The sequence below is a fragment of the Cryptococcus neoformans genome, assembly GCF_000091045.1.
Source record: "Cryptococcus neoformans var. neoformans JEC21 chromosome 6 sequence".
In the NCBI taxonomy this organism is placed as follows: Eukaryota; Fungi; Basidiomycota; class Tremellomycetes; order Tremellales; family Cryptococcaceae; genus Cryptococcus; species Cryptococcus deneoformans.
In genome coordinates, this window is record NC_006691.1 from 587,621 (window position 1) to 598,533 (window position 10,913).

The window sequence follows — 10,913 nt, forward strand, 5'->3', positions numbered from 1 at the left end:
TTCTCAAAGTAGTTAAAGAGTTCCATCATACTGCGATAACGCCAGGTGTTGGCTGGAAAGACTGAAGCTTGGACATGTGTCTATGAGTTTATTCCAACTTTTCGTAATACTCAAAGCCAGCTGCCCGACGGAAAGAAGACACCGGGCGACGCGTCGCACGAGAAAGCGACCGGCCGCGGAGGACAAAGTTAACTTGACTCTCAACGTCAAAATCACCACCCATGCCTTCACCGCCGTGATTCCCCGCCCACCATGTCGACCGACGCTCCACATCCTGCTCCGGGTCCCTCAAAAAAAACCCCTGCAGAACTTGCTGCCTCCATCAACCCTTCACCCAGGCGCCGTCTCGCCATCATCCTCTCCTTTCCGTTGCTCATACTTCTCGCAGTGCCATTCTGGTGGTATACCACCTCCATTGAGAGACTACCACTTCCAGAGGGTAGGATATCTGCTTTGGAGGATGCAAACGTATGTGTGTCCAGTGAGACCGTGGTGGACCATGCTGGGGCTAATCACCTAGGTAGTACACAATTCCTCGTGCACATATCCTGTTCACAGCCGACTCGAGCGCCTTCCCCACTCCTCCGCCTGGAAAAAGACGGTTCGATACCAAAGATATCTTACGAAGCTTAGGGAAAGAAGTGACGAAAGGTGTGGACGGAATCTACGCCAAGCAGAGGCCGAGCGAAAGAGATGTACGCCGGTGGGATCTCGTGTACGAGGGTGAGATTGGACTTTTATTGTTTAGGGAATTGATACTGATTGGTGGTATTCAGGAGACGATGAGGCCACAGGGACAAATTTGAGGGTTCACATACGAAGATGGGAGTATGCCAACTCCTCTTTCCCGTTAGAGCCGTATGTGCAGCTTCCAGAGACCGGACTTATGACATCGGGCATCCCTGCTGGAACTTTGGTTGTCCCAGTGCATCCTGATCAGGTTGGTGATCGTAATCTCAAATGTATGTCCTCTTGCATATGTCAGAGCGATAATTAAACTAGTTGAACAGTACATTATAAGATTGCTTTGATCAACGCCATTCTCTCCGTTTACCCTCCCCGCCCTCCTGAAATACCCCTTCGAGCCCTCAAATATACGCCTAACGTGACGCTAAGCTTCGTATTGCTCAATGAAGATGCGAGTCAAGGTGATTATGTGCACAGCTGGGACATTGAAGGCGCAATCAGGGGTATGCCTGCTTTTCTCTGGCCGAAACACCGCAAGTGCTAAAAGATTACATTTGATAGACCATTTTCTACCACACTTAGAACCTCTCCGACCTATTTTCAACTGTACCATTGAATCTCAAATTCTCTACCACGCGCCCTTGAGCTTTGAACCGTCATATTCCGAGATTCCCGGTATTGAGAGGGGTAAGGCAGTCGAGGCGGCTGTCGACATGATTAACTCTTTACCCGATCACGATCAGAAGATCAGCATGGAGGCCGCTGTAAAAGGCATGGAAGATGAGCAAGGTAACGGGGCCTGGATGGTCGATAGAGAACAGATGACGATATTCGTCAACTCGGAGAAATGGTCACTCGGTGAGACAATCTTCCTCCGCTTCAATTTAGGTTGTCGGACTGATCCAAATAAGACTCTGGAAGCACAAACAATCCGGTCTTAAGATTTTTAATATATGTTCCTTCAATAAGGCATCGACCCATGCGTCTTATCACTGGAGGTGGGCGGTTTGATGCTCATTCACTGTCACAATGGCTAAGCATTGGTTGTAGACTCTGCCCAAGCATTCCTTCTTCCTCAGTTCGGCGGAGTAGTCATTCTCAATCCTCCTCCCCCATCTTTTCAGTCCCATTCGTATCATTTATCCAGTACAGCGTTGACGCCTGCTTTTCATCTCTTCACTCAGCATCTTTACTCGCTCCTCGCTCTGCCTTCACTGCCGTATAAACCCAATAAGCTTCATGTCCCACCTCCTTCATCTCCGTTGCATAAGCCGTCAAGCTTGATGCAGCCCTTGACACCATGGCAGGTGCATCAAGTGCTGCTTGCTAGGCTTGAAGAAAATTTTCAAGAGGGAAAGAAAACGTTGAAGGGTATTGTGAGATTAGTGAAAAAAATTGGGGAAATGAAAGTAGGAGAAGGTGTAAGGGATACAGTGCTGGGAGCAGTAATCAGACTGGAGAGGGTACAGGTGAGAATACGTTTATTTGATCCGAATGGGCTCTGACTGTCCATTGCATAGCAATCTGCCAATTCAACCGCGCTGCAGGCTTTCATCTTGGCACGGGATGCTGTTGAACTCGCCAATAAAGCATTTTTCGATCCTTCCATGATGGGCCTTCTTTACTTCGTGAGTTTATCTCTGCATTATCAAACTTTCTTAGGACATCTTGCTCATTTATCGATCTTTTGTTAAGCCCGACGAGCATAAGTTTGCAGTGTATACACCTCTGTTCGCACCTGTCGCCGTTCCCCTGATCATAGGGCTGCTGAAAGAACTTGTATCTCGGAGGAAAAGAGGAAAAGCGGCTGAGCACACAGGAAAGCCCCCGGATGTTCAAGTCATGTTGGATGAGATACAGAAGGGTGCTGTAGACGGAACGACGACAAGCCAAATGGAGGTAGAGGAGGGGGAGAAGACAGTGCAGCCACATGGTGGCAGTTTACCGGACAACTCTCCTTTGCGTACGCTAAGCTCAAGGGCGATACACGAATGAGATGATAAATGAATACTGTAGTACCCTTATGTGTGACAAATACCTTGATAGAGCTGTTTAGTCCTAGATAAAGACAGAGTGCGAAAAGACTGTAAAATGGTTGGCGGATGCTGGAGAGTTTTCAAGGATAAGATGATAGAACGGTGTATGACGTCATCAACCTTATTGTAGTTATCTTCACGCATCATTCACGCCGGGTCTGTACATATCTTTCTTCGGGTGTTCGTTATATATGATCGGAAGGTATATCACTCCCTACAAAGCGTCTGTCACAAATTATAGAAGGTTCCATCAACCTTTCTGACCATTATAAATCCATTGCCGCTTAGGGCTCCACAAGCGGAAACGCACAACATGTCAAACTTCGAGAGTAAGTCTGCGTGCTCTTTGGCGAGTGATTATGCAGTGTTAATGTGCTCTGATTGAAAGGACTGAACAAGACTGGAGACGCAATCCTTCAGCATGATGACAGTAAAGGTCCTGGTATCTCTGCGTAAGTGCAGTCTTTTGCCTACAATCAATGTGTTTGCGCCTGGCTGAGCCACCACATGGCAGTGAGAATCCGGCCGGAGTATATCCTGATGTAGGAGTAAATCCTGCACCCCGCGGGTCTATGCCTGGATCAGGCGCTCCAGACCATCATGGCGATGTGAGGGGTATTTTTGGCAACGTATGTCTCACTTTGTATTCATTCTTTGCTATTGATTCGCGAGTTATTCCTGAGTACCATACACTTTCAGCCCCAGGTCTTCAAAGATACCTTTGGTCACCTTTCATCAGCCTTTTCTGAAGCTATCAGCTCCATTCAACATGAGAGTGGGTCGGGAATTGGTTTTGTAGGGAAAGCTTTAATTGCAAGGTTGGAAAATATGAGGGATGAGGTCGATGGTTGGAGGACCGGAAAAGGGTTGCCGGAAGTGGAGAAGCATGGAGGCGAGCTGGGCGAAGACGTTGAACAAGCAGAAGGGGATGAGGGTGGACTGTACAAAGACTAGTATTTTGATAACCGGGGAAGTGGTGTCAGGTATGTGGAAGGTGGTTCTAACTAGTAGAACGTACACACGTGCCTTATGTATGTATGCTAGCTCCCAGCAGGATATCTGTATTTGTTGGCAAGGAGAACGAATGTGAAAAATACAAAAAGGAACGAGCAATGTATGGCTGGTCTTAATCGCATCGCGTCGTTACTGAATGACGATACAATTACTCCCCAGCTCCACGCCAGACCTTAGGTTGCATTTGACTTGTTAAGTTCGCCAACTCAAATACACCTGCCTTACCGCCGAACTTAGCTCGAGACTGATCCAAGCTAAAGGAATGAAGGTGTTTTCGCACATCATTGAAGATCTCGTTTCATCCCGACTAAGCTACAGCACTCCGTTCAGTATCGCATGAGTAATTCCTCGCCCCATGTTCATGAAATTCATGTTCATGAAATTATCCAACGCAAGAGGAGGGAATAAATATGGTTACATGTAAGCCAGCACCACTCAACGAATCCATTCCGTGGCCAGCCCAAGTACTACATTGAACTTTGCTTGTCGAAACGGGCAGATAGAGGGGTATAGGCAGGATTTTGTTCTAGGCCGGTTCAGTTGACACCTTCCTGTGAAATAAAAGGAAGACGTCTTGAGTCAAGCCAGGGGAAAGATGAACTGATACATTTGCCAGGATGCCTTGTGCAAGGTGCTGGTCCAAGCACTAAGGGAAAAAGCAGAGAGGGAACAAGCTCAAATAGTTGGAAATAGGCATAAGCTGCATGTTTGATAATGTTAGACGATAGGTTTGTAACGCCATACCGGGTGCTTGATAGAAGGTCATAGCGCTGATGACGAAAACAAAACGAAGACTGTAATGGAAGGAAGGTAGAAGAACGTGTCATCTTATCTTCTCTCCTCAACTGCCATGGTTATGAGACGGAAGAGATAGAATGGGGAAGAAGAGAGTATTTGCTATTGGCCCATTCAGGAATCGCAGTTCGCGTGGGAGAAGCGAATACGAGCAGATGGGGCCGTAAAGAATCGAAAAATAAAGTGTGGGAGATAAGTAAGATGAAGCGAACCACAAGTCACCAACAGAAAGGAACGATAGATAGCGTGCGTCAGAACTCAAAAGAGTAACGTAACGCTCTAAAAGTGGTAAGGCGGCACGGAGCATGCTCCAGCAGCCAAATGCAAAATCCTAGACTAGAGAGATCCCAGAGCCCTGATCATCAATGCAAAAGATCTGCGGAGGGTTGAAGGATATGGACTGCATGCAAGATGCGGCAGTGGTGCGATGATCGATGCTCCAATGACGAGCAAACTTTATTAGGGATGGTAGAAAGAAAGTCGAAAAAGTTCGTTGGGATGAGGAACAAAGAACGGAAAAGATTTGCCTAGATGACGAGCGAGCAGACGAGTCAGGGATAAAATCAAGAAAATGAACGGAGGAGAATTTGATTTTTGTATTGGGATTAGGCATAGGTATTTGGATTTATGGTGCAGTGAATTTGAAGAGCGAATTAGGATTTGATGATGTGATTTTGTATTGATTCCAAAAGAAAGGCTACGTATATAAATATCTATTGCGAATTATGCGGAGGGGCGGTGGGGTTATTCGTAATATTTGGAATGGCTAAATGATTTGCATCACGGGACCGGAGGTGACCGATGCGGTCTACCGAGCAGCCAAGCAAGAAGCTGGGGGGCACTCCTCACTTGCCACCTGCTTTTACTTAATTTCTTTCTTCTTTGCTCCTTCCTTCCTTCTCAGCCAGGCTAGGTTTCTTCTCATCTTCTTGACTGTTACCCTATTCACCCACATATGCTCCTTGGAGACACGACAAGCTCACGGCGCCGATAAAAAGAACTCAAGACTGACTCACAAACGTCCGCCACCAGACCTTATCCTTCCTAACATGTCCTCTTCTTCTGCGCCACCCAACATGACAGCTTTTCCTCGCGAGAATCACTACGAGCTGGAAGATCAAGCTCTTGATGTAATACCCACTCGGGCCGGCAGAAAGCTTTGCGTCAGGCATAAGCAAATGGCGAATCAAAACGTCAACGAAAAGCTGCAGCGTGTGAGTGCCCACCTCAATTGCTGCTGTACCTTTACTTACCGTGCATTAGTCACTTGACAATTTGAATCCTTCAGAACGTGCGGCCATCACTCAGATGTGGTCTACATTTTCCACTGCGCCTCATGGAAAGAGAAAAATTATTTTGGAAGGCATTTTGACCATGTGCTGCTTGTAAGCATTGAGAACTGAATGTTTCTCCTTGATCCCGATCCTGATACCACTTTTAGCTCCCAGTTATCCCATCTCTCTGATTCTCTCAACCAAATCATCCGAATTGACCCCTTCTCTCTCCTTCCGCGCGAGACGTCACTTCGCATACTTGGATATTTGGACGCCTTCTCTTTAGGTCGTGCTGCGCAAGTGTCCAGGTCTTGGAAGGCGCTTGCCGACGATGATCTCCTTTGGCGCAGAATGTGCGGCCAACATATTGATCGAAAATGCGATAAATGTGGTTGGGGTCTTCCTCTACTTGAACGAAAAAGGCTTAGAGTCGAGTTGAAGGATAGAAGTCCTGCCGGCCTTGTTGAGCACGATCACAAGCACGAAAATGAAAATGGGGAAAGTCGACTGGTTACAAGGGATCAGGTGCTTTCAGGCAACGCGAACACAGTGAGCTCGATTGGTGGTTTGAAGTCTTGTGACACCTCGGCAATGTACCTCTTCCCTCCGAACGTAAACGCTACCGCCCCTAAAGGTATCAAAAGGACTGCTCCCGAGTCATCTGTAGGGGCAGCAAAGAAGGTCAAGATGAATGACAGTGATTCTGACGTGGAGATCATCAAGCCCGGTGGCAGTAGCTTGACTAGAGAGGTCAGGTTGACTAGGCCATGGAAAACTGTTTATTGCGAGAGATTGATGGTGGAGAGGAACTGGAGAAAGGGCAGATGTAGCACCAAAATTCTGAAGGTAAGTCGGCATGGCCAATTCGACGCTCCAATGTCCACAGTATGTATGCTCATAATAAAATGCAGGGTCATACCGATGGTGTCATGTGTCTTCAGTATCACACTGCTCTTACAAACCCGTCCTATTCTGTTCTCATCACAGGTTCTTACGACAGGACCGTTCGCGTGTGGAATCTTGATACGGGTGAAGAAGTTCGCGTCCTTCGAGGTCATACCCGTGCTGTCCGAGCGCTCCAATTTGATCAGATGCTTCTCTTCACGGGTGCTATGGATGGTACGGTCCGTATGTGGAATTGGAGGGCCGGTGAGTGTTTGAGAGTTATGGATGGGCATACGGATGGTGTCATCTCTCTCAACTACAACGGGTATCTTCTTGCGACTGGATCCGCCGATTCAACGATAAACGTCTGGAATTTCCGTACCGGCAATCGCTTCACTCTGCGTGGTCATGAAGAATGGGTCAACAATGTCGTACTCTGGGACGGGAAGACTTCGCCGTCCGACACTGATCCTGCTGCCATCCCGAGCTTTACTCAGGCTGTCAGTAACAGGTGTCAGAAATCAAAATCCCCAGCTGCTGCTAGCAATGAGCCAACCCTACCCAATATTGACCCGGGTGCGATGCTCTTCTCTTCTTCGGACGATATGACCATCAAGCTTTGGGATCTTGAGACTGCCGCTTGTATTCGTACCTTTGAAGGACACAAGGCTCAAGTCCAATCTCTGAGGGTGTTGATGGTGGACATGACGGAGGAAGAAGTCGCAGCCCGAGACCGACGTCAGCGTCGGCAGGCGACTCCTCCCACCACAGGCTTTACCGCTGCCTCGCTAGTCTCCCCCCCAGGCTCTCAGGCGGCGTTTGGCGCCGGTGGTGCCTCCATCCACGATGCTCCTGCTGGTTTTGACCCGCTCGAGCACCGGGGCCGTTCTCGTTCTGACACGGTTCAACCGCGAGTTTACGTACATTCCCCTGACGGTACCCACAAGAAGTCTGAACGGGAGCAGTCTCGCGGGCATGAGAAGAAGGCCATTGTTGCATCTGGCAGTCTTGACGGCACTGTTAAGATTTGGGATGTTGAGACTGGTCGAGAGCAGTCAACGTTGTTTGGCCATATTGAAGGTGTCTGGGCTGTCGACATTGATGCTCTAAGATTAGTCTCGGCTTCTCATGATAGGACAATCAAGGTTTGGGAAAAAGAAAGCGCACAGTGTGTGCAAACTCTGGTCGGCCACAGGGGTGCTGTCACCTCGTTACAATTGAGTGATGACATGATTGTTTCGGGCTCTGGTAAGTATTTCGCGTATATATATATTGATAGGAATGCTGATTGGCTTGTCAGACGACGGAGACGTCATGATTTGGAACTTTGCCTCTTCGGCCAACAATGTCTCGAATACGGCAAGTGTTAGCGGACCTTGTGTTGATATCACTCCATCCCCGACTCCTGCCATTGTATAAACTTGGCCGGCACGACAAGAAAAAAAGGATTTACATGACATAATTAATGACAAAAGTTAAAAAGTTAAAAAGTTGTAATACGAGATTTTTGGGGTAGTTTTTGTACGTACTGCATTAGCATGATATTTTGGTTGTTCTACATTAGTTGATTAGCGCGTTTTTTGTATATCTTTATCAATGATACCATCCATTTTGCGTGATTTTTTGGGGTTTTCTGGCCGAGTGAAAAAGTTGGTGTATACCGACATCCCGGAACATGCATAGTATTACAACGTGCATAATGCATTTTTCTTCTGAATCAATATTCAATCTCGACTTGTTTCCTCACCCACGTTCCTCCACAAATACAATTCGCTTCCGATTGCTTCTTCCATTCCATCCATGGGCTGATCGTTGTCTCATGTGTCTTGATTCCCGATGCCGCCGGCACCGACATTGTCAATGCTTCTGTCCGCCATCCACATCGATCACAGACGACGACCGTCATCTTATCCTTATCTCCAGCTTCACCATCGTCGTCACCACCGTCATCATCATCACGATGGCCGTGCTCCTGCAAGACGCTCCAATCGATAGCATCATAAGCCAACGACGTAGAAGAGCCAGCGCTGGCATCAAGCTGGAAATATTCCGAAGTAAAGAGATTGGAAGAGGTGTGCAGGATGTTGATGAGGGTCGGGATTTGAGGCTGAAGTGGGGTGAGGGATAGTTCGATGAGAGATTTGTCAATATCCTTTTGTTCAGATGCTGTTGTTACTGGTGTTGGTATCAATATCAATATCAGTTTGGGGGTGAGGTATGTATCTTACAAGATTCCAAAGCTCGACCCCATTGTTCGACATCTACACCCTGTCGTAATGGAATATCTCTAATCTGTTCTCTCGCGACCACGGTCGCCATAGGATCTCTTGTATTGGATGCTGGTAACGTCTTGCTTTCGGGCTGCAAGATGGGCCGTTCAAGGGTGGAGAGGAAGATGGAGAGTTGGTGGAACTGGGAGAGTAGGCGGAGAACAAGTGATCGAAGGATGGGGTGAAGGAGGAGAAGAAGCGGGGAGCAAGGGTCTGGAATGTGTGTTAAGAGAGGAAGAGGTGATGGATGGAGAATTGACTCACCGATCATGAGTGAATCGTCTGATCCTTGCCATTCGGCTGAAGCACCGACCAGGATGGCTTCGCGCATAGCCCGGGCTATCACGCCGATTGCCCAATCGAACACGGTAATGAGGGGCCATATTGAATCTTGGAGAGGGAATGGGGGATTAGCGGGGAGAAGCAGGGAATGAGGATTTTCACGCACCAAGATCAAAGGTGATCGATCCGTCGTCTTGAAACGTGGCGCACCTGTCCACCAGCTCACTCGCTTCGTTGAGCCGAAAGATGTCTGTTGCGAGCGCCAGTCTGGCGTCTTTGAAAGCGCTGAACAGGGCGATTTGTACGCGGGAAACAAGGTGTAGTTGATCGATGTGAATCTCTTTTGCAGCCAGATCATAGATTCTTTGAAGAACAAGCGGTATAAACTCTTTAGGCAACATTAGTCAGCTGGGTAGAAGAAAATTGGGGATACTTACCTCCACGAGAAGATGCCGGGAGGATAGCTTCAAGGGCATGGATCACGTCGGACCAGTTGGTGTCTTGTCTTTCCGCGAGGATGATGGAGGTGGCCGCGCAGGCTGCGTATTTTTCAGTATCGGATGCGGACTGTGGTAATTCTCCCAATAGCGGTTGCTCATCGAGCTTGTTGACAGGGCCTAGATGCGAGCGGTACTGGTCAACGACGGCACAGAGACCCAGCTGGCCTCTTTCCGCGCCCTGGCTCACGACGAGACTCGGGAAATCGCCTCGTATACCTTTTATGGGGTGATGCCCCGTTGGGTTCCACTGCTTGGCGGCGAGGTCGAGATGGACTCTGGCACGGGTGCCGTCGGGCGAGGAGATGACGGCGAGGGCGAGAGAGTGCGGCGGGATGGAATGCAGCGGCTGCAAGGCTTGGATGGTGGTGTTTACGGGACTGAGGACGGTGTTGGTAGACTGGGGAGCGGCGTACCATTCCCACATGGAGTTGAGCTCGGTGTCGCCTCCCGAAATCTCACTGAATCCCGGTGCGAGCTGGATCAGCCGTCGTTCAAACGTGGCGGTTTCCAGCCTCGTTCTGCGTATAGACTCTGGCGGCGTAAAGACTGGTGGCTGCCGTCAGCGGGATGCAGGGCTCGTTTCGCGCAGCTTACCGTGGTCCTCGTAGACCAGGACGGCTGCCACGCTTTCGGCTGCCGCCTCGTCTTTTGCAGGCGTCGAGATGAACGACATGCTCTGCAGCGTGCTATGAATCCGCGTACGTTTTCCGACGCCGTCAAAGGCTGGAGGCGTCATGACCGGCAAGGCCAGCGGGACCGTCTGGATGACTGCGTGCGGGTCAGCGTTTGTCTGGAGAGCAAAGCACGACGCACAGTGGTTCCCGGCCTTGTCCACACCGACCTCGGCGCGCAGGACGCCGGTCGTGGCCCCCCTCTGCCAGCCGACCCACACACCCTGCACACCGGGCACGATGTCCATCCAGCCCCTGTCTATCTGGGCGTCGCCGGGAGCGTCGGGCGCTGGGGCGGCGTCGGTGGCGTGGCACCTGGTGTGCAGCGGGCACTGGACGGCGTGCATGGCGCTCTGTGGCGTGGGCTGCGGGTGGACGAGGACGAGCGTGGAGGCGGTGAGGACGGCAAAGGTGGGTCCGTGCGGGGCGGGCGCGAGGGGCGGGCGCGGGCCTGCGGGGGGTGCGCGTGCGTGGGGGAGGTGGGTGCGGGGGGGGTAGA

General features: G+C 49.8%; 4 protein-coding genes across 4 annotated transcripts; 3 read left to right on the forward strand and 1 right to left on the reverse strand.

Moving 5' to 3' along the window:
* The first annotated feature begins 210 nt into the window (after positions 1-210).
* Positions 211-2,833, forward strand: CNF02030 (conserved hypothetical protein). Its single transcript, XM_024657384.1, has 9 exons — positions 211-468; positions 525-723; positions 777-962; positions 1,011-1,190; positions 1,249-1,545; positions 1,599-1,685; positions 1,738-2,156; positions 2,208-2,315; positions 2,383-2,833. Exons 1-9 carry the CDS (start codon positions 253-255, stop codon positions 2,680-2,682), a joined length of 1,992 nt encoding a protein of 663 aa, XP_024513028.1. The 5' UTR covers positions 211-252; the 3' UTR covers positions 2,683-2,833.
* Positions 2,834-2,837: 4 nt separating this feature from the next.
* CNF02040 (hypothetical protein) lies at positions 2,838-3,825 on the forward strand. The gene is made up of 4 exons (XM_024657385.1): positions 2,838-3,052; positions 3,112-3,175; positions 3,238-3,352; positions 3,423-3,825. Exons 1-4 carry the CDS (start codon positions 3,037-3,039, stop codon positions 3,675-3,677), a joined length of 450 nt encoding a protein of 149 aa, XP_024513139.1. The 5' UTR covers positions 2,838-3,036; the 3' UTR covers positions 3,678-3,825.
* Positions 3,826-5,424: 1,599 nt separating this feature from the next.
* Positions 5,425-8,396, forward strand: CNF02050 (sulfur metabolite repression control protein, putative). The gene is made up of 5 exons (XM_571327.2): positions 5,425-5,746; positions 5,796-5,917; positions 5,974-6,652; positions 6,718-7,939; positions 7,992-8,396. Exons 1-5 carry the CDS (start codon positions 5,582-5,584, stop codon positions 8,108-8,110), a joined length of 2,307 nt encoding a protein of 768 aa, XP_571327.2. The 5' UTR covers positions 5,425-5,581; the 3' UTR covers positions 8,111-8,396.
* CNF02060 (hypothetical protein) lies at positions 8,353-10,723 on the reverse strand. Its single transcript, XM_024657386.1, has 7 exons — positions 10,557-10,723; positions 10,338-10,511; positions 9,681-10,289; positions 9,410-9,631; positions 9,226-9,351; positions 8,920-9,174; positions 8,353-8,866 (listed from the first exon to the last, which is right to left on the reverse strand). Exons 1-7 carry the CDS (start codon positions 10,660-10,662, stop codon positions 8,409-8,411), a joined length of 1,950 nt encoding a protein of 649 aa, XP_024513097.1. The 5' UTR covers positions 10,663-10,723; the 3' UTR covers positions 8,353-8,408.
* Between the last annotated feature and the right edge of the window lie 190 nt (positions 10,724-10,913).